At 36.3% G+C, this 24,335-nt stretch overlaps 1 protein-coding gene across 1 annotated transcript in view; it reads left to right on the forward strand.

Annotated features, from left to right (window-relative positions):
• Positions 1–24,335, forward strand: part of THSD7B (thrombospondin type 1 domain containing 7B) — a 797,103-nt gene that overhangs the window by 749,261 nt on the left and 23,507 nt on the right. The window contains exons 19-23 of the mRNA XM_027768766.1: positions 2,217–2,334; positions 15,125–15,270; positions 22,269–22,428; positions 23,534–23,707; positions 23,810–23,905. Coding sequence (XP_027624567.1) covers positions 2,217–2,334; positions 15,125–15,270; positions 22,269–22,428; positions 23,534–23,707; positions 23,810–23,905 — 694 coding nt within the window. The remainder of the gene's footprint in view (positions 1–2,216; positions 2,335–15,124; positions 15,271–22,268; positions 22,429–23,533; positions 23,708–23,809; positions 23,906–24,335) is intronic.

The raw sequence follows: 24,335 nt of genomic DNA on the forward strand, positions 1-24,335 counted from the left end.
TAGAATGAACATACTATAAAGTAGCACCTAGCTGGGGCTATATATCTTACTACAGTCATCAAATAGGTATTTTTAATTTTTTTTATTTTTTAGTTTTAAGAAAAACTGTTTTAGGTATTTTTTTCTGAAACTTTTTTAAAAAACTTAATTAATTTACATTAATTCCCAAAGCATCGTCGCAACATACAAAATATGATTTCCCATCCATAATATACTGCATGGTGGCTTAATCATTCATGTCATCATCAAAAATTTTCCATTTCTAGTTTCATGTGTATGTGTATTATATATGTATATATATACATACATATATATACACATATATATATATTTATATATCTTCCAAGAACTTATTTAATTAACTGTACGTGCTGACACTGGTTTGCATTAATATTTAGATATTACTCTTCACATTTGACAGATAATTCATTTGCATATGTGAAAAACACTGACTCTTGCTGATTAAATACTTTGCTCATTTGTTTAGCAAATAATTGCTAGATAAATAGCACAGTTGTACTTTTCTTCTCAATCTACATTAAAATGCCTCCCTAACAAGTTTCAAATTAGCGAGTTCTGAGATTTTGTAATTTTACTACCTACCGCTTTTTCTTTATTTCCAGTAACAATCTATATGAAGTCTGAATAAAAGCTATAGTCTCAACTGTTCCAAAGAACTTGGCATTTCTTTCGTTTTTGAAAAGCATTATTGGGCAGTTTAATAAAAATAAAGATGACCATATGGTATCACACTGTAAAATATCTCTAAAATAAGTTTTGGAGTAAATTGGAAATAAAGGGCCAGTTAACTAAGGTGTCCACACAAACTTCTTTAATAATCTGGAAAAATGAAAATTGGTGCCATTTCTTCTAATATAGGTGAAGTATTTAAGTGTACATTAAAACAAAGCAAAACTTTCCTCATCTTTTCTGACTTAACCTGAAGTATTGTCACGACCTCCTCTCTTAACCAACAATATAGCTATCAACTAGGACACCAACTCTGGACAATCGTGGGCTACCTGAAATTGGATGTCTCATTTGACGAAGTTACAAAATTGACTAATACAGGGCAGAATGCTATCTACAAACTATCAGTGATTTATTTTAACCTTTAATTTAATTCAGTTTACTTCTCAAGAAGTTGTATACCTCATGAAAAAATAAATCACCAGTCTATGACTCCAAATAAAGGCTTAGTATATGTAATATGGCCTTTTCTTTTATTATAAATAAAACTCTAAACTATTTGTTAATGAAAAAAATCAATCTTTCTGCTTCCCAAATAGTTTATATACAACAAATACGAGTTTAAAAATACCTCAAACCATTATCCTATATAGAATATTCATACATAGCAAATGGATCGCAGAGCCATAGTGTTAATTTTGTTTTACCACATGTCAGGTTTTCATGCTGTAAGTATTCATCTTAGCTCAATATGGATATTACTTATATTTATTTTGTTGAATGTCAAAGCTTTCCAAAATATGCACACAAGCAGTATGTGATTCCTATTTTCATTATTTTTCTGTTTTACTTAAGTTATTTGTTCTTTCACTAAGAACTCTTCTACCTTAGCCATTAGAAAATTTTATATATTTTGCCTACTTGCTGGTTTCAGAGAGGACAAAAGGAAAATAGATAGTCTCACCAACTTGTCCCATGATTAAGCCCATGGTTGTGTTTTTAGTCTAGTTGTTCCTTTTATGAACTTCAGATGTATTGTTGATTTCATGTTTATTCCTGTTTAATCTGCTCATTTTGAGCTCTCTGTGTACTTGTGTACTATCCAGAAGTGCAAGGTGCCTAAATTAAACAGAGGTGTCTTCCTTGCAATCTGAGAAATGGGAAAGATCTGTGTCCACATGACCTCCTACTTTCCCAATACTCTAATTAAAGGTCTATTTTAGAGTTTAGGATTTTGTAAGAAGAAATTTGGGCTGACAAGTTTTTTGGATTTTTTTTTTTTTTTTTTTTTTTTTTTTTTTTTTTTTTTTTTTTTTTTTTTTTTTTTTTTTTTTTTTATTGTGTGAAGTGAGGACAACCCTTTTATATAATTGCCACCTATTTATAGGAAATGATATTTCCTTATATCAAAATGTGAAAGATTATTACTGCAAAATAAAGGGCAGTCTTTACCATGAAAGGATAGTGATTTGATTGTATAGTGCTGTGATTTTGCCAGTGAAGTCATATTACATTTTCATTTGCAGCGTGATTTGGAGAAGCCTCAAAGAATGAGCATTCCCTGCTTGGTAGAATGTGTGGTCAACTGTCAGCTCTCGGGGTGGACGGCATGGACTGAGTGTTCACAGACCTGTGGCCATGGAGGTATTTGAGTACCTATGGCTATTACCACTAAATATATTAGTTTCTAAAATATATTGCATTATGCCTTAGCTTGATAAATATCATGAGGTGTGGTGGCCAGCTGAAGACAACATGAGGTGGACTCAGCAGAGAGACCAACTAACCTTGGGCTCAGATAAATCCATAGGGCTAAGGAGATGTTACAGAACAGATCTCATAGCAGTACCAGCCTCCAAAGGGGATGCTGGGCCTGTGGAACAGTGCATATTCAGAAGATGATCAGCGTCATCATTTGAAAAACACACTGACCTCAGTGGATTTTGAAAGTATATATTATATAAGTGAAGTTGGCTACTTTTAATATTGGCTTCACATAATATACTAGACTTACTCTTTATCCAAGTAAAGGAAGGAGTAGTTTCTGCTTTGAAAAGTCAGTCAAGGCCACAGGCTGACTAAGGTTCTGTCACTTTTCTATAGCTAACTTTCTCTGAATGGTGACATCAGCTAACTCCATGGAGGTTTTAATGGGCAGTTTTGGAAGTGGTGTACATCTCATGCATATGTATTCCATTAGACAAAATTTAGTCCTATGTCTCTAACTGTATGTCAGATGGCAGGAGAGGAAATATAGTTTCTGAATGGCAGTCACCTCTCAGCAACAGTATTACGCTATGGAGAAAAGGGAGAATGAATCTCTGTTTTCTGTTCAACTGCTATAAGGCTTCAGATCTAAGTCACTAAGTAATACATAATGACAAGAAATGCAAAGGCGATTAATACTCAGAAGATAGGCAGACGGAGACAGGTGAAACTCAAACCACTAGGATAAGGTAGGGACCCAAATATGTGTCTATAGGAGAGAGAATAACAGATCACAGCAAGGAACAGGTTTAGGATAGAACTCTGATCCAGAAATAGAGTTCTAATCTATTACAAGATGAATGTCAGAAGTTTGGAGGAGAAACCTTGAGAAAAATCCTATGTGCTTAGGCACTAAGCAAGGGAGGAGAAAGGAAGACTGCATGTGGGAAGAATCACAAAATCAAGATAGGATTGTTAGGGTTGTATCAAGATCTGAATCTGTTTGCCAAAAAAAGATATTTGGAACAGTATTCTAGAATTCCTGAGACCACTAACATTAGGATTTGAGCTTATTTTTAAATTAAGACTTTTAATTAACATATTGTAGTTGTGCATACTTATGGAGTAGTGTGTGCTTTTGTGATATATGCATGCAATGTGCAATGATCAAAGAGGGCCCTAAACATATTCACCATGTCAAGCATTTCTAATTGCTTTCTGTTGTGAATATTCAAAATCAATTCCATCTTCTAGGTATTTTGAAATATGTATTGAATAGTCACCAGCTATAGTTACTTCGTGGTGTGATAGTATTCTAAAACTCGTTCCATTCATCTGCTTACATTTTTGTATCTCAATCAGATTCTCCTATTATCTCACCTTCTCTCTCCCACCTTCTGGTATCAACCTTTTCACTCCCTCCATCTATGCAGTCAAATTTTTTAAGCTTGCACTAATGAGTAAGAATGGATGATATTTGTTTGTCAGTGCCTGGCATATTTCACTTCACATTCTTTTCCTAGGTTTATCCATCTCACTTCTAATCACAGGATGGTGGCTATTAATTCATTCACAAATGCATAACATTAAATATTTTTTTGCCCATTCTATTGATTGTCTCTTTGCTTCTTTGTATCCTTTGCATGAAGAAGCTTTATAAATATGATTTCTAAGCTTCTCACAAATAAGTATGCTTTGTTTGTTGATAATTTTCTGCCTTACCCAGGATTGTGGGAGGAAGGAGACATAACTTAGCATAGAAAAGGGGCTCATCTACGAATTCAGTTGTAAGATCTTAGAAAAGGCAGAGATGAAAATAGTCATTAGAATATATATTTGGAAGCATGGTTAAAGGAAATTAATTACTTCTGCAAAGAGCATCATTCACAACAAAAATGCAGGAATCATAATAATCAATAATAACATGCCATTTCCAATACAACTTAAAGCAAATAGCCTCAGAAAACCAAATAATAAGCCTGAGTGCCAAGATTTCAGTGATTGTGCTACAGTTCCTCAACTGTTCTAAGAGCGAACATGGCGTAGTTTTCAGTGGGGTATCCACTTTAAAGGTAAGTAAGGTGAGGTTCAAATTTCATCTGGTTAGGCAATTAATGTAACCTTTCTGAGTTTCAGTTTCTTTATCCATAAATATTCATTCATGGACATATTGAAGTCTTCGTTATTTTTAATTGAGAATTAAATAATATGAAGTGTGTGAAGGCACCTCACTCAGTAACTGATACATCATTGATATTGATATATGTTCATCTCTACCTCCATAATACTACTAACTAGTGGTAGAGCATGTTATTAGAAACTCCCTATTTTAAAGACTATCTTGCAGACTCAGTCACCATTTTTACCTACTACTTTCATATTTTCCATTCAAGATCCATACCATATAGTATTAACCTGGTATTTTAAAAATGAAAATCTGATTGAGGTATCCATCAATTCACTTATGCATTAAACAAGCACATATCTGTCTGTTATTGCTCTGTATGTTGGGGCTGCAGCAGTGGGGAAATAAAGTTGGTGTCCCTATGCTCATGGAGCTTACTCTAGTTAACAGAGAGCAGACAATTAACAAATAAATGGTAATGGTGCATGTTGATTAATTCATTAAAGACCCATATAGATGTAATTCATATTAGTGATAACTTCCTTCAGAGCAATTGATTGGTCCTCTGGCCTGAGGTGATCCATGAGTGATCCATGAGTTATTTCACAACCATAAGCCAGTTGTGGTGTTGTCTTCAAAGGTCACTACTACATGTCTCTCCTCTCTCAGTAGTAAAGGTAGTTTGGAAAAGTAGAGAAAAGATGGCATCCTCCGTTGTGAACATGACCCACAATCTCATCTATACTGTCCCTCCATCTCTGCCCCCCTCTACTACTCTGCTGGATTTCTCTGTCCTAATATGCTATATTCAGTTACACCCATAATTGCATTATGTTTCTTTCTACCCAGGCACTTTCCTTCACATAGAAGTCTCACCATCATCTCTATCACTGCCTCCTATGACTTTTATTGTGCACGAATTTAATCAATTTTCATGTCTAACTTTTTAAAAGGCCAAAGTCCCTGATTGGATTCCTTATTCAAGAATCACCTGAGTTCTAGTGAAACAGTACTTGGCTCCTTGGAAGAATTTCCGTTACTATTTGACACTGCGGTTCTGGACCACAAGGAGAAAGCTCAAAGGGAAGAGTTTGCAGGCTGGATTATAGCCCAAAGGCAGCCAGCTCCTGCCATTGTGTCCCCTCCCTCTGCCTAGATATGTAAGTTTAGGTCTTGCTACCCAAGAATGTGTTCAATGCAAGGATAAAGAAAATCTATTTGTTATTATTTTTGTTTAAAAGTTTCAATTCTGCCACTCTATCAAGTCCCTGTAACATGAAATCCATGTCACTCTAATACAGTATTTTTACAAAATAAATGTCAAATCATAAGTTTATTATTAAAATACAACTTTATTTTTAAGCAGTTATGTTAGTACTATGGACTTCTTGGGCCCTGTTAGCCTATTAGAAACAAGCAAACAAACAAAAAAATGGACTCACCTCATAGTCTATTGATTAAGAGAGCCAGATCCCACACATGGCTGACTATGGTTTACATCTCAGCCTCTGTGGCTTGAAAAACACACAGGGTATGTGTACGTGTAAGCTCTAAATCCTGACAAAATGGATTGAGAGAATAAAAGAGAAGGGATTGCTGCATGAACATGCAGCATTTTGGGGGAGTGTTGGTGGTTTCTTCCTCTCTCTCTCTCATAAGCACATGTGCCCTTTGACAATTAAAACAAACAAACAAACAAGAAAACAAAATCATTCCTAACTCTAATCCCATTACTGGAAACCTCTAGGCAATTAGAGTCCAAGCTTAAATTTGGCTTTCTGTATTCTTTAGAATAATAAACAAACAGAAGTTTGACTGGAAATCATCTAAATAGTATTTATTGACATGTTAATATTGTACCAGTTATAAACCACCCCTGGCTAGTTTCTAAGAATTAGTAGGATAACTGTGTGAGAATCCTTTCTTGACCTTCAGATGTCTTAATTTTCTGAACTAACAAATATAATAATCTTTTCAAAAATATTCCATAATCCTGATAGCTAATCAGCACTTTAGCCATCTAAATGTGTATGCATTCAGTTGCTCCTTTGTTCATTTCACAAAAACTTATAAAGTTCACACCTATTATCCTATATCCTAATAATGTCTTCTTTTGTTGTCAAGTGGCAGTATGAGAAAGAATGATATGGAGGTCTTATTTTGAGTTCCATTATTGAAAGCAGAACTGTAGGAGTTCATATATTTCAAAGGTACTCAGTAGATGCTTTCTGAATGACAGACACTCTTGCAAGAGCTTAGGATATTCTGTATATGCAACAGATAAAGTCCCAGGCAAGCAAAGTCTCCTGGCTCCATAAAACTTATATTCTAGTGGAAAGTTGGGAGATAGGTACAAAACAGAGAAAAGAAACAAGTACATAAACACAAAAATAATGTGTATTAAGTGCTATCATGAAACTAAAGCTGGTTATGCAGAGGAGAATTACAAGTGACTTTCAGGGAAGTGAAGGGTGAAGAGAGGCCACTGAGAAGGTAATATTTATGTCAAAATTAAAAAACAAAGTTATACTCATCTCACTGGTGCTTTTTTTTTGTCACTAGGCTGCTTAGTGTTCAATCTCACAGCTTTTTTTTTTAGGTTTTTGCTATACAGTGCTTGCCAGGGAGAGACAGAGAGACAGAGACAAAGAGATGGAAAGTGAGAAATCATCCCCTGAAGGATAGCCATGATGCAATCAATTCTCCTCCATTTTCCTCTTGAGATTTTGGGCATGCACACACACACATACACACCCAGCACGATTTTCAAGCCTCCAAGTCTGAAACTTGAACCGCAGTTGGCCATATGGGAATCCTGCACCTTACCCGTGCTGCCTGCTGGCCTTTCTCACAGCATTTTCTGACTCCTTGTTATAGTCAAGGCTCTGTATTAGGAGAGAGCCTAATATTTTAGGCTTCATATTTTTTATGAAGAAGAGATATTTCTAATTGTTTTGATTCGTGCCTAACTTCCATCATAAAAAATAAATTGAACAATAGAATGAGGAAAAGGACTTGAATTTTTAAACACCTACTCTCAGGATAATGCTGATACAGCCTTTGCAGTTAGATTACATCACACCCCACCTGTCCCAAACTTCCACTCCAGCCTTCTTCCTCCATTCTTATATTCTTACAACACACTCTTCCCTGATCATCACCTCTGTGGTAGATAGTAATGTTTCCAAAATGAAAATAATTCTGTGTTTAAATGTTACTTGAATCTTCACACAGCACAGACTGAATGTTAAACAGAACAGCAGTAAACAAAAGCAGAAATGTATGGTGCAGATGTATTTATGCCTTAAAAGAGACCAAATTTAGAGCTGAAAAAGTTGAAACTATCATTGGGAAACACCTGTGGCTTGTCTCGTCTAAGACAAAGTGTCACCAGCTGTCTTGTATGAGCCACTTTCTTTTTCCCAACTGGTTAAAGCTATAGGGCAGAGACCACAAGAACAGAGAGGGTGTATTTAGCCACTTTTAAGTGTGCATGTGAGTTACACAGGAGTCAGACTTCAACACCTACAGATCTTGACTGACTTCTTTATCAAAGGTAGTTCACACAATTATCTCTGTTTATGAATTTGCTGGGTTGTCAGGCTAAACCTCATGTGCTGGCTGTCCCTGGTGCTTCCCTGTGAGCAATTGCACCATGAAACTCATGGAAATACATTGATCTAAGGGGAAATTTTGAAATGAGCTCTTACTTTATTTTGCAAGCACCTAGATTGCCTCTTTAATGTACACCTGATGCTCAGCATATACTTTCTAATTGTGTTAAAGATTTCAAGGTCAGAACAGTTTGAATCCAATTTATTTCAGGTTAGAGAGAGACTGATTCTAAGCTTCCACTATGGGATCTTTTTAGATAGATTTCAAAGATCAAAGCTTGTAATAGAAGAGCTTAATATTTGGATTAGTCATGTCCTTTGTCTGTTGAATTTTCATCAGCACAGGGAAATGTGGAACTCCCTAAATTTAGCATATCATGAATTATTCATAATTATTATTTAACTGATAATACTCTAAGAATGATATTAATTCCAGGCTACAATTTTCCCATTTTGTATGTTTTATTTCAATCTATATGATTTTATAATATTCTCCTATATTATATAATCCAGACTATTTCTCGTGTCTCCAGGATGGCATATAATTTCTCTGTTATCTGTAGCCCTTGATGAAACAATAATTTTGTATTAACTCCAAAACAGAACTGTGTGATTTCTAGTTTTCATTGTTTTTTTAAGATTTCAAGAACAAGCCAGTGACTTATATTTGTTATCTGCATAAAATTTGATGAGTGTGATACCCTCACTTAGAGAGTCTGAAAGGTCTCATTACCTCCCAATGCCATTGCATTAGGTTACAAATTACAGCATATGAACCCTTGGGGGATAAACCATTAACAAAATCATAGAACTCTAGTCAGCTATCTTGCCACCAGTCTAGTTTTATTTTGTTTTTGTTTATACAACTAGTATGCCATCTCACTATTTTCTCTGAAGGTTTTGCTGTGCAATACGTTTTTCTTCATTTCAAGTAATTATTGCTAATTTAATAGTGAGCTCAGTGGTACTATTCCTCATAATGAGGTCACAGTATTCCCCAAGGGAGTAAAGTAAAACCAAACTCTCAGACAGGAGAATTACTAGCAAATAACAAACTTACCTTAACGTAATTTGTGCCTTTATTACATTGGAAACATATTTTGTAGGTAGTGCCTTTCTCTCCTTTATAGCCCGACAAGTGCACGATTGGGGGGGGGGTATATTTCTGTTTCTTCATTTTATTGTACTGCTCATTAAGCATGTTGTCCATATTCAATATCGAATTCAGGTTCCCAAAAGATGCCCGCTATCATCTAATTGCTTTGTTGAAAAACAGAAATCAAAGCTGGAGTCTCAAGAGAGTATCCAAGAAAATTCTACTTTTATTTTGGAAGCGTAAGATTACATAGCAGTAAGCTCTACTCTTACTCAAGCTGAGTGCACAAGAGGTCCAGGCTACAGTTCAGTATCAGCGATTTGGTGCGTTGGGACCTGGCTGAATAATTATGAGTTTCATAGTTTTGTGCATCTTATATAATATGCCCAATATAATGCAGGTAGGAACAGGTATCCTCATTTACATACCCACTACACACTTATTCCAGGATTAGGTCTAGGGATTCATATGAAATAATATTTTTGAAACAAATGTTTAAAAATAGAAATTTTGGGGGCTAGCAGATGCTGTGGTGGTGGAGGTACTGGATTTCCAAATGACTAACCATAATTTAAGTCCTGGACCTGGTATTTGTAAATTATGCCGGGCACATGTGTGTGTGTGCCCAAAATCCTAAGAGGACAAAGGAGGAGAGGAGACTGTGACATGATCACGACATAGAGGGCTATTTCACATTTTTCCCCCTCTCTGGCAAGCACATGCACCCTGTGGCAATAATCTAAAACAAAAAGAAAAAGAATTTTTAACAAGCATTTACTGTATGTTAGGTAGTATATAAGTTACTTTTGATTCATCTCAAATATATGAGATATATCAAGTATTCCTCATCATCTGAGTATTCTTCATCTGAATCCATATAATTTTGAGTTTTGTGGGAAGCAAAGCTTCTCATAATATCAAAATATTCACTAATGAACTGTTCACTTACAAAGCCATACCCTAGTCAACAAACCTCATCCATTAATACATGTGCTCTATCTCTGCCCATCAGGAGATTTGTTTATCAGTGTCAAGCTGCAATTGTTGACTATGGAGTACTCACAACAAAGAGAGACAAAAGAGAGTAATCTTCACACCAAAGACTAAAGGGAGCCCATGGGAAGATGATGAGAAGTGACTCAGAGACCAAGATTTTGTGATCAAGCTGTGAAAGTTAGACATTAGGCATTGGATCTTTGATAGCACAATCAAAATTTTGTAAAAAAAAATATCAATGACTGGGACCATCAGTTAACGTAATGGCTATGTCGCTGGACTCCCTGTAGTGGTTCGAGTCCCGGACCCGGTGGCTTAGACTCACACCGGGCGTGTGTGCGTGCATGCCTAAGATCCTGAGAGGAGAAAGGAGGAGAAGGGATTGTGGTGTGGACATCCCCCCTGGGGGGATATTCCTCGCTTTTTATCTCTCTCTCTCTCTCTGTCTTTCTGGAGAGTGCATGCACCCTATAGCAAAAACCTCTCCAAAAAAAAAAAAAAATATGTCAATGACTGATTTATCCTTTGTCTTAATAAGGAGTGAATACCTGTAATTGTAACCTATATGGTAGGTGGCAATTATTAGATAAAATAAACCCGCTTACATACCTTTTACTTATTTTTTATAAATAATTATTTTATTTAATTATATTTATTCATTCATTTATTTTCATTTTACCAGAGAGAGAGAGAGACAAAGTCAGAAAGTAAGTCACCAGGTCTGGGGCTTGAACTATGGTCAGCCATGTGGGAGTGTCCAGCGCCTTAACCACCATGCCACATGCTGGTCCCCATACCTTTTACTAGTAGGAGAAACAAAATAATATTTTTGCTATTAAAAGTGTTTTAATTCCCATTTTAGCCAGATTCACTTTGAAGAGACATTTTCCTCTAACATGAATTCCTCAGACAATAAACACTTTTCACATTCTTAGTTTCATTTTACAGGAGAGGAAATTTGTGCTCAGAAGAATTAAGTGCATCCAGTCACATCATTTCCTAGCTGTTAATTTGAGAGAACTGTTTCCAACTGGAGACATTCAATGCCAAGTCCAGGTTGCTTTCACCACACATCAGCTATTTTTACATTCTCTTCCTCTCATGTTCCATACCACATCATCATTTTAAATACCTTTGATTCAACCACATCTTCCACTGCTTTTGCTCTCCCATCAAAATTCACTATCAGCAAAACAATTCCTTCAAGGTTCCTGCTATGAAGAAGGATCTCATAAAATGATCACTGCTGAGAGATGGTTGCTTGGTTATACATTCTATCTGGTCTAAGATGTAGAGTAATATTTGAGTACTATTTTGGGAGGTGTTGTCTCCCTTTGTTGATACTATCTGCATTCCATTTTGTTAATTTTTTTTATTTACTAAATCAGAATTGGTAAAAAAGTCAAAAGTTTGAAAGACACTTTCTGTAGTCATTTAATTTATATAGCCCTAAAGCCCTAACTTAAAAAGAAAAAGCAATTTATTAAAAGATCAAGTAGTCCACAGAAACATCAAGTCCAGTGGTTTTTATTTTCTTTTATACTTTCTTGCCTTTATCAGCAACATTTTCTTCTTAACTTTGATATAAACCAGTTAAACATAATAATATACTTCAAAATGTAGATTTACTTTAGGGTACTTGGTTTAAAAAACATTCTAATAGTTGAGATGATAGGTATACTGATTATCTTGATTTAGTCATTATTGCATCATTGTATTTATGCACTTAAAAATAATATTGTAACAACTGTCATGTTAATAAAAACTTATTAATTAGAAAATATTCTTGGAAAGTCAGCAGGTGGCATGGTGATTAAGGAAATGGATTTCCATATGGCTGAGTGCATATGGGAATGGTTTGAGTCCCAGACCTAGTGTCTTGAAAATCATGCTGGTCATTTGTGCCTGTGTGCCTAAAATCTGGAGAGGAGAGGGGATTGAAGCAAGGCTGTCACTCCTGGGTAGTGATTTCTCACTTTCCCTCTTTCTATCTCTCTCAGGCTAGTGCATGTACCCTATGACAAAAACCTACACAAATATAAATAATATAAATATAAATGTGTGTGTATATGTATATGTGTGTGTGTGTATATATATATATATATACCTATATATGTATGGATTATTTATTTTTTGTTTGACATTATTTGCAACTAATTTTTTATAGCAAAAGATATAGAGAAACCCTATGACTATGCTTTCAATGAATGGTTTTAAAACATCAATGATTTTAAAAAGAAATAGCATATTTTTTTCTTCCTGTCGAATTCATTAGGTTTTCTCCACCTTCGTATCCAACAGAAAATATCTGCCACTTTAATGGAAATAAATAAAGTAGTTCTAAAGTACTGGCCATCAGCATGGCATCAACTTAAGAACAAAGTTCAGGTTATTTGGTTATAATGAATAAAGCCTCTTTGGCTGTAATAAGGATAACACTACATTGTCATTATTCTCACTAAGATGGATAGAACAGAATGCAATTATAACAACATTAGGATAACGGGTATTTAGGTCAAGGGAATAAACATAAAAATTATTTTAACACTGAAGAGTATTTAATAAAGAACTAATGTAAAATCTTGAGCCAAATGTATTCATCAGTTAGGAACATTTTATGTGAATGACCTGGCCCACTGCAATTTGAATCCTGGTCCTGGTAGATTGGGAAGAAATACACCAGGTGTGTCTGCATGTGTGCCCAAATCCTGATGGGATGGAGAAACAAAATAAAAAGATTGTAGAATGACCAGGCTTCATTGGGGGTGCTTTCTTTCTATCTCTAGAGTACACATGCTCTCTGGCATTAAAAAAAATGTCTTAAAGTTTAAAAATTGTGTCTAGTACATAGTACTAACTTAATAAATGCTAAGTAATGTTATATCATCACATATTTTCAGATAGCGTAGTATCATATAGACAATTTTAGAAAATACAAATTAAACAATTAATTAATGATCAAAGTAGATCAAGTACCATGTTAGAGACAGAAGCCCAAACATCAAAAAATTTAGAATCCAGTGATTTAAACTTCCTGGTTTGCTTCAAGGGTCTTCTCAAAGAGAACTAATTTACCACCAAATCTACTATAATATTCTGGTGGTGGTGAACAGTAACAGGTCTAGACCTCTGAAAGTGTGTTACCCTTTCTTGTCTCTGAACGTGATGGCATTTGATAATTATTCTTATCTAGGGTTGTCAGGTGAATTCTACAAAATCATCACTAACTTTCTATTTATCTTAAGATATCAATGTAGAAACTTTGACAAAGACTAAAGACCTCACATTTAGTATGTTTTTATTTTATTTATTTATTATTTATTTATTTATTTAGAGAGGATTTTGCTATAGGGCATGCATACTTGCCAGAGAGACAGAGACAAACAGACAGAAAGTGAGAAATCACTCCCCAGAAGGGATAACCAGGCCACAATCCTTTCTCCTCCATTCTACTCTCAGGATTCATGGGCACCCACGCCCATGTGCCCGACATGAGTTTCAGATCCCCAGGTCCGGACTCAAAATGCAGTAGACCACATGGAAGTCCAGCAACGTAGCCATTACATCACCTACTGGTCCCACATTTAGTAGTTTCAATAGCCCTGTGTTGAGCTCTTTCCTTTCTCATGCTCACTATTCTAGCCACATCAGCCTCCATCAGGTCTTCAGACATGTGATGACCCCTCCCATCCTACGGCTTCTCCACGTGCTCCAAATAGCATCCACTCTGCACACCTGTCTGGCTTATACAACCTCAGACTTCTGCTTAGAGTTCCACTGCTCAGAGGAATGTTCTTTGATTCCTTCTCAGAGTGGGTTGCCACTCCATTACGTGCTCCTATAAGACCCTCTGTTTTTTCTTTAACATTTATCACAAATATAATTGCACAATTAACTTTATAACAGTGCTGAGAGAGAAAAATATTCAGAAATAACTAATAAAACCTAAATTATATGCACTTAATAACTTCAATAGCAAAAAAGAGTGAGGATGGGAGCAAGTGGAAGAGGGAGACAGAAAGAGGAGATGCACATGTACACCATGTAGTGTTCCTCTTACTATTTCACCTAGAGAGCTTATTAACTGATGCCCAGGAGCTGGCAAGATGATGCAGAAGCCCTCTTCCTTCCTTTTTATTAACCAATTGTCTTTCATTGTGAAATGAAACCTATGTTCTTACCTATGTTTTTCAAACTTCATGGTTTCTTCTCACTTGCCAATAACTTTATTTCATATTCAGTAAAGAAAGACATTGGTCCTAAATCTCTAAAAAAAAAAAAAATGGCCTTATTAAATTAATTGAGAGACATTGTTGAAACCTTAGGGTGGCACGTTCCTGGGGAATTGTTTTTAGCATAGTTTGAATTATGCATGATTTTTTTCCTTTTGTCTCACTTACTAGTTTAGTTTCTAACAGATAGAGACAATGCAGCTCTCTCTATTTTTCTTTAATATTTGTGATCCTGCTCTAAAATATTAGGTCTGTAAGGGCAAAAGCAATATTGGACAACTTCATCACTAGCCCTAGTACCTAACAGGGTGTCTTGATCACACTAGAGTTTAATAAGTCAATATTTGTTAAATGAATTAATGTTCTACCAGTGTTTATATTAACAATATCAGTTTATTTGGCAATGATACAGAATTTGGATTTATGAAGACTAAAAAGTGGAAGTCATGGAGAACTTTCAGATCCTTTAGGTATTATGAAAACCTAGATGGCCTGTGTCTTTCTACAAATCTAAACTAATATGGAAGAAAGTCTGAAAGTGGGACAAAACAGAGTTCAGTTTATTGTAATGAAGACTTTTGTATAAAAGGAAACCTTCTATCCTTCAATTCCTTGCCAGACCAAACTCTAATCAAAAAGCTCACACCTCCCCTTGTCATTTTAGGTCGAATGAGCCGAACTCGATTTATCACTCTGCCAACCCAAGGAGAAGGACGGCCATGTCCCTCAGACCTGACCCAGCATAAATCCTGCCCAGTGACCCCCTGCTATAGCTGGGTCCTTGGCAACTGGTCTGCATGTAAATTGGAGGTAGGTCATATAATGACACTTACAGCAATGCTTCTCAGTATGCCCAAAGCTCTTGTCTAGTCAAACTTACACACGGATGGATTAAATTACACAGCACCAGGAGTCTGGCACAATGCATTTTTAATGGAAAGCATGGAGAAATACAACCAAGCAACTTAACCTCATATAAAGTGATATGGCTAGAAAAATAAATAGCTGTTTATTAAACACTGAGTACAATAGGCTGGTTCATGGGACTTTCAAGTGCTTTGGCATCCTCAAGAATTCTCTGTTATTTTTTTGGCTTGTTGAGAATAGCAAAGTATTATATAATTAGGCAAAATCCTGACTGTGGAAATTCACAGCATGCTCTAGATTATATTTCTTAAAGAGGTACTTTTAGGCTTAGACAAAATCTTGCATATGGGCAGAAAACCAGAAGTGTATGAAAGTTATATTTTAACATTATTACATAAACCAAGGTTACTACATTTTCCTCAATGATTACTTTTTTATTGGCCTGAAATATAAATGCCTAGCCACATCATAATATATCACATAACCATAGATTTTGCTGGATCAGCAAAGATCCTCTACTGCATTTTCTCTCCAGCTTCTTGCTTAAAGAAAAAACACATTGATTTTTCTTATTTCCTTATTTTAATAGTTTATCCTTCAGTACCTGTTCCAAAACATATTTTAATTAGTGAACAATAATTGTGATTATGCATTAAGAAATCTGCAGAGTATTTGCACAAAGATGTTTAGTGTTCCTGTCAGGATGACATTGTCATGCAGCATTATTATCTTGCAGAAGTTAAATGCCTATGTATTTTAATAGGTCCCAGAGGAACAGAAATGTGTGGTACATTTGTTCAGTCTCCTTTTTACAGAAAATAAGGCAACCATGCTAATTAGCTAATTCAGTAGTAACCTCATAATTTAAATATTAATGCTTTGTCTACTAATGTAGAACCTTCTTTATCAACTTGGCAGCAATTTTTAAATGCTGTTTGAAATCACTTACAATTAAGAAAATGAAGCAATACTTCTCCTTATATTTGTGACAATGTTGACATGCTAGAGAAAATAAGCTCTATGCATTCAGGAAGCCATTGCAGGGGAAGAGAGAGGAGAGAAAATTGGGAAGAAAGGGAAGATGGAGGTTGAGGAGAAGTAAGAGATAGAGTGACAGAGAACTGACCAAATCTCTATGCTCGAAGTCTCATAGGCATACAGTTATTACTGTAATATACTTGTTTATTTATACTTTCTCTTTTATCTTCTTACATATCAGGAGCTGTTTTTTCCCTTCTCTCAGAGATAAGTCTGCATCTTGTTCCATAAGAATATTATGGGAAAATGCCAAATGTAGTGTTTTACTGTCTCATGTTCAACTTTTGCCAGAACTTCAGGGACTAGCATTGTGGTTGTGACCATTCCTTGTAGCAGAGCTTGTGGTGGATGAAACTTTTTGGTATATATCAAAGATACTCAAACTAGGAGGCTCCAGAGACCCACAAGAGCAGATGATCAGCTTTTAACTCCAGAAATTTCAGAGCTGCCTCAAATTTATATATAAGATTAGTCCTACTTGCTGACACTTCCCATTGAGTAGGAACTCTGGAGCTAATTTAATCCAGGCAAAGCCCTCAAAGAAACAAGTCTATGCTTATTTTGGTGGATAGGCACTTTCCCAACCAGAGTTAATCAATATGCTTTCCTAAGAATTTGAAATGGAATTAAAGCTATTCAAAGATACCATAATTAGGAACTCTTACTGCTACTCCTTTCCATATTGTACAGTTGATCACTTAGAAGCACAAAAACAAAAAGAAGACAACACACCAAAAAAAGAAGAGGCAAGGGACCAGCAGGTGGCATGATGGTAGGCTCCCACATGGCCAACTATGGTTCGAGTCCCAGACCTGGTGACTTGGAAATCATACCAGGTGTGTGTATCCACCTGGAGGATGATGGAGAAGAAGAGATTGTAGTGTGGCCATCCCCCTTGGGGCTGATTTCTCTATTTCCCTCTCTCTGTCTCTCTCTGTCCCTCTCTAGTGAGTCTCTCTCTGTCCCTCTCTAGTGAGTGTATGTGCCTTATGGCAAAACCTAAAAACAAACAAACAGAAAAACAAAAAGAAAAAAGCAGAGCCCAAAAGAAAAGGAATTATGATAATATCTGAGTTATGTTTTTCCTAAGTTCCAGCTGCATTGTTCCTTTTACTGAAGTCACTTTGTTAACATTTTGTGAGATAATAGAGTGTCTTTTAATGAATTGACCTTTCCTAAATTTACATATAAGCCACATTTTTGGAATTACTGATCAAAATACCAATGGGTCTTTCACATAAAGGAAGAACATTTCTGTACAGCTGCATTTCTGCTTCCTTTTGTCCTAGAACGTTCCAATCTGCCAGTTGCAGGTTAGGCACTCATTCACTGAGGACTGTGATGATACTTAAGTGGCAGTTTGCCATCATCAGGTAGGATTAAACCATAGTAAGAGCAGTTTGCACAGGTCACAATGTTTATGCCAATTCAGCCACTATCACATAAGGAAAGAGATTAGTGAAAGGTGGTATTTATCCTCAGCCATTTTTTTAAAAAGTGTTTCCCATTCTTTTTTTCCCAAATTCCTCAGAAGCTAACATGTATCCACAAATGTGCTTGAGGAGCTCAGGTTCTGCACCTAGCAGTCCTAGTTTTGGTCATGGTTCTACCAATTCTTACCTTTGTATTTTTGGCTAACTTGCTCAACCCTCTGAGCATCTGTTCTCTTATTTATATCATGGTGGAGGTGGGGAGCAATTATACCTATTTTGCTGGGATTTTGAGTGGGGATTAGATAAATCATATAAAGTATTTAGCATGGTACCTGATATAAATTAAGAGCTCAATGAATTATAATTGCTGTTATAATTTTGATTAAAGTCATTATTATGATTATTAGCACCACCTGCTTACCCATATCTAATAGAACTGCCAATTCAGTGTATATATAAAATCTCCATGAATAATTTGGAAAGTGAGGCTTGAGCAAGTGAATGAATTCTTGCTGTATACAATGTTGCTTTAAGAAGCCTGAGTCTATTTTCAGCCCCTAGTGTGTAAAGCCTGATAATGTGGGTAAGTGAATGCTTGTTTTATAAATGACATTATCATTCTGATGCTGATTTCTCAACTTGTGACTGTTGTTGTCAAAGGTATAAGAGATTAAGGTTGAATATGGATTGATCCCAAGATACATACTGGGAGCACATTGTTGTTTGTCTTGGTTTTTAAAGTGATCTCTGGTGTAGGTTTATTTCCTATCATTTTTTCACACTCTGTCTCATGAAGTGTCAGCTAAAACTATAATCAATTGCATCTTCTGTTACCCAAGGTTTCAGATAGCAGTACTTTCCAATTTCATACATGCTGCAGTATTTTTAGACTCTTCTAAGTACACAAGGTCTGATACTCGATAGCCAAACATATGCCTAGATGAGTCTGCAGTGGATCACTCATCTGGAATAGTAAGTCATTATTTGGAAGAGAAATTTAATTTGCACCTGTCATTTTCTACTTTAGGGAGTAAACATTTACTACATTCACTTTGAGTGAATCTACTGTGAATTGATTTTGAAGCTCCACTTCTCTCCAAACAATGCATTTAGGTTTAAAATTATGGGTTTTTTTGTTTGTTTATTTTTTACAAGTTCCCAACGGTCACAGAAATGATTAGTGATTATGAGATATGGATAAATCAAGTGTGGAAATTTTCATCTGTCATGATCTGAATGTTTATGTTTCTCTAAAATGTGTATGTTGAAACTTAAGCCCATATGATAGAATTAAGAATTGGACTTCTTGAGATTGTATTAATACACTCATACAAGAGGCCAAGATTTATTCACCCTTCCACCATGTGAGGACACTATCAGAGCATAGAAGGTGCCATTTGTGAGTAGCAGGTCCTCATTAAGCACTAAATTTGCTAGTGCCTCGACCTTGGATTTTCCAGCCTATAGAACTGTGAGCAATAAATTTCTATTATTTATAAATTACCCAGTCTAAAGTATTTTGTTATGGTAGCCCTAACAGACTAAGACACCACCTTAGATGTAAAAATTGCAATTCCTGTTAAAACATCTCTACAAAGGTTATATTCTCAACTATGCACCCTCTCAGATTCTTTTTTTTTTTTTAATAGTGAGATTTTTGTACATGTGTTTGCCCAGAAACAGAGGCAGAAAGAGAAATAATCACCCAGCAGGAGTATGGTCATGCCACCATCCCTTCTCCTCCATCCTTTTCTCGGGATTTTGGGTTCGCATGTGCACGCACTCTGAGTTTTAAGCCGCCAGGTTTGAGAATCAAACCATGGTTGACTTCGTGGGAGTCCAGCTATGTTACTATTATGCCATCTGCTGGTCCCCCTTCTCAGATTTTTTAGGCTTTAAGTGGCTGTAACTTGTACTCCTCCAAGTTTTACCGTTTTTTTTGTTGTTGTTGCCAGTATGCCTTTGGGTCACAACTTCCTATGTCAAAAATCTTTCCAGCAGTCACTCTGTGCCATTACGCCCCTCTACAAGCTATCTATGGGATTCCTTTGATGTCCAGCAGCTGTCCTATCAGCTGCTAGAATACCTGCTCTGTGTCCTGATACACTGTCATGACAACTTTAGTTAAACATGTTCTTCTTAACTCCTACCTCTGCAAGTGCCACAGTAGCTCCCAAATCAAGGCAGTTTCTAGGTCCTAAAAGAGGGAAGGAGTAGGAAGGGGGTGAAACCCTGTTTCCTGGTGCAGAGTAGTCAGACTGTCAGTGGGTTTCAGCATGTAACATCCGTGACTGAGCAGCAGGAGTGCAAAGGTTGGGAAGCTTGCAAGCCTGAGCCTCTGTTGGACTGGCAGTATCTCTCTCTTCCTCCATCCCTCCCTTCCAACCACATGGCAGTAATAATCATGAAGGGTCTAGGTCTCCACAAACTTCTGATCTTCATGATAGCTGTGTAGTATAACTTGGAAGTAAAAAGGAGTTTATGTTCCATGGAATGAACATTGACCAATGAAAACTGGATCCCAGGAGAAGCTGGCATCACTATGCAGTATATTCTGGATGGGAAATCACATTTTGTATGCTGTGATGATGCTTAGGGAATGAATGTAAATTAATTAATTAAAAAATGTAAATTAAGATACAAAAAAAAAGTTTCAGGAAAAAAAAAATCTAGTCAATGACTGCAGTAAGATATATAGCCCCAGCTAGGTGCTTCTTTATAGGATGCGTAAAGTTAGACTTGTGTTCATGGAAATGTATATATCACCTGTGTTTGCTATGAAAATATTTAGATTAATTAAGGTCTTTAGTAATTCAATAAAATGTGGGGGAAAACAGTATAGGAAGCAAACATCGATACCAGAGACAGTGTGGGAGGAGAGTGGGAGATGGCAGAGAGTAAGAGATAGGGAATCAAGGATGTAGAGAAAAAGCAAAACATACAGAAAACAAGAAATGGAAAATTATTTGCTGACAATAACATGTTTGTTGATGTGCTTGATTGAAACAATATGCAGTGCACTCTGGATGGAAAATCTCATTTTATATGCTGTAATGATGTACAGTGAATGAATGCAAAAAAAATAAATTGGAAACAAACAAAGAAAAACAAAGCAAACAAACAAACAAAAAACCAAAATAAATGTCTTCCCCTCAGGGCCAGCAAGTGGCATTGTGGTTAAAGCTCAGGAATCCCACATGACCAACTGCCATTTGAGTCCTGGATCCAGAGGCTTGCCAGGCATGTGTGCTTGCATGCCCAAAATCCTGACAGGAAAATGGAGAAGGGATTGCAGCATGGCTACTACCCCACCCCTGGGGGGGAGGGGAGGCAGTGATTTCTCACTTTTTGTCTCTCCTGCAGCTGCATGCGCTCTATGGCAAAAATCTCTTTCTCAAAAAAATTTTTTTTTAAATTTTAAAAAATTAAAAACTCTCCCTTTTTCCTTTACTCCAAGCTCCTGATGGATGGTACAGGGAAACAGTGATACCAGTGGCAAGGGTGTTGTGAGTGACCTGGAACCAGCCATGTTCATTTATGAAGTTGAGACGAGCTTGATAACACACTACCCTTGTTTTCTCACCCTCCTGTCCTGCTTCAATGCTCCTTTCAGTCTCATACTGGAGATCTTGAGATTGTATCTCCTCAGCATGAAAGCTGTATTTGGGCTATGTTTTCTAGGATATCTATGTGAAAACAGAGCTATCAACTGAAGTTATTCAAATATCCAGTGGATAGTTATTTTTTTTAAGTATAAGCACCTGACTAAAATTGACAAGATACTTATTTCATGAATGTCTGCCAAAAAATTTAGAGTAGGAAACCTTTCATCAGGCAGATGGTTGGGCCAGATAACCACTAAGAGCCTTCCAATTTAAGCTTCTGTTTCTGTGAAACACTATACAAAATTGTCCTAATTGCCCAGAATATCTGAGTGGAATTGGTATGAATTTTCTTCAAAGAATATTATTCAGCCCAGAGGAGATGCTGGGAAAACAACTTTTTGTGGCAATTGAGAAAAATAGTGTTTTACTAGAAACCCCAACCTAATTTATATGAGAAAGCACTGAATTCTCTACAAAAGAAAAACAATCAAAATAAAAAAGAAAATTATGCCCCGTGGCTTCACATGTTCTTTGGGGGGTGAATATGGGTTAGGGCATTTTATCATACACACCTAGACAAATTATATATTGTTATTCTGTATTTAGTCAATCCTGGCTGAGCTTCAAAATGAATTGTCACATTCTGAGTGCATAAATTTGTGGCATAATTGCATTCTACTTTAGCTTCTCTATCAGCTCTAGAATTATCATTCAATGGTGCTAATTTTCAACACTTAGAGAAAACTCTAGAAAAGAAAGATGCCAAAATATGCAAGGAAGGTTTTCCTAGGCAAGAAGTGGCTGGAGCCTAACCTATGAGAATCTATTTACTTGATAATTCTGAGAGTATCCTTTCCCCTCACAGGGTGGAGATTGTGGGGAAGGTGTCCAGGTCCGAAGCCTCTCCTGCATGGTCCACAATGGTTCCTTGTCTCACACAGCTATCCGTGTGGAGGATGCACTGTGTGGAGAAATGCCTTTTCAGGATAGCATCCTGAAGCAGCTTTGTTCTGTGCCTTGCCCAGGTATGTAACTCCAGTGACTGGGACTCCTTCCATGGTGATATTTTAAAAACAATTTTTTCTGTTACTTTTTGTTTGAAAAAGCTCTATCTAATCAAAACGGAAGTGTTTAATGAACTTTAATTAATTTGTAATTGTGATTATTAGCTTAGAAGATGCTTACTGCTTTGATAAAGACAAAGTAGGCAAAAGATTTGGAAGCATAAGCGCTAAGTTAGAATCTTGTCCTTGTCACTTTACTGGGGTGATAGTCCAGCACCTTTTAGCAATGGGTTCTGTATCTAGAAAATAAGTTAGTAATACCTGACCTAACAGCACCTAGCACTTTGGCCAGCATGCTAGGAATGTTGAAAAAACTCACGAATGGGTGAATCCAGGGTGATTGAATGGTGGAAGCCAGTAATGCTATGGGTTTATAAAAGTACTCCGCAAATAATCAAGTTTTATGTAAACATGAAGATGATCGTTAGTTACATAAAAATACAGTAGTTTACTTTAATCCTAATAGCACCATTTACCTTCTATGGCATGATTACGGTTACTTAATATATCATTGTAATATAGTATATTTGTGTATGTGTATACACACACATCATATATATATGCACATATATATGTATATGATTTATACATAACTCATTTTAATAAATTGTATCTACATACATGTTTATAACATTAAATTTTTTTAGACCAAAAGGTATTTTATTTAAGTGACCTTATTCTTTTTTATATGGCTTCTATGGACATCTATTTTACTTTGATATGCTGATCTTTGAAAACTGAGTTGCCATAATCTTTACATCTCCCTTTTAAAATTTTTATTATCACTAGCAGACACATAGTATTCTTTAGTTATGACTACTGGGATTTGGAGCAAAATAGTGACACTAGTTTGGGGCAGTATCTTGATAAGTAAACTGGATTAAGCTATAAACTACTTCACCATTCTTAGCACTTTCTAATCGGAAAATTGACAAAATCAAACATGTAGTATCTGGAGGCGGCTCCTGTCACGGCATCACCACCGTGCATCTGTATGAGCACTGTCTGAGTAAATGCCGTCACATGCCACTTTTCATGCTCTCTCCTGTCCTGCCTGGCCATCTAGGAGACTGCCATTTAACCGAATGGTCAGAGTGGAGCACGTGTGAATTAACCTGCATTGATGGAAGAAGCTTCGAGACAATGGGTCGACAATCTAGGTCAAGGACATTTATAATTCAGTCTTTTGAGAACCAAGACAGCTGCCCCCAGCAAGTCCTAGAAACACGTCCTTGTACAGGTACCAAGAGCACTTTTTTGAGTCTTTAGCCTTGGTTGATCAATGCTTATTCTATTTTTATGTGAGATGTAACACAACTGCTATTATCATATTTTCTTCCAGGAGGCAAATGTTATCACTACACATGGAAAGCAAGCCTTTGGAACAATAACGAACGAACTGTGTGGTGCCAACGTTCAGATGGCATTAACGTCACAGGTATTATGTGAGGGCATTTCACAATGACCTCCCAGCATTGCTCTTTGTGAGAATTAATTTGCAAATGATAAGCAAGTGGTGACTAGGCAGGTGGCTCTGATGATCCTCATGGCAAATTTTCTTTAGACTTTGCATCTTAGAAGCAGTCAATTCTATGCCAGCCCCATAGCCTAGTGGTTAAGGAAGCCAGATCTCACATGGCCAACTGTGTGGTTCAGGTATTAGACCCCTGTGACTGGAGAAACATATAGGGCATGTGTGACACAAATCTCAAAAAGTGCTCCCACGAAGGAGCACTTTCTCTCCGTCTCTCTTTCTCTCTCTCTACTGAACATTCATGCCCTCTGGCAATTAAAAAATAAAAAGTAAGAAAGGAGAAATTCCATTTGAAACCTTTAATATACCAGATGACTTTAATAAGCCTAATGCA

This window comes from Tupaia chinensis, unplaced genomic scaffold (genome assembly GCF_000334495.1).
Source record: "Tupaia chinensis unplaced genomic scaffold, TupChi_1.0 Scaffold147433_1, whole genome shotgun sequence".
Classification (NCBI taxonomy): Eukaryota; Metazoa; Chordata; class Mammalia; order Scandentia; family Tupaiidae; genus Tupaia; species Tupaia belangeri.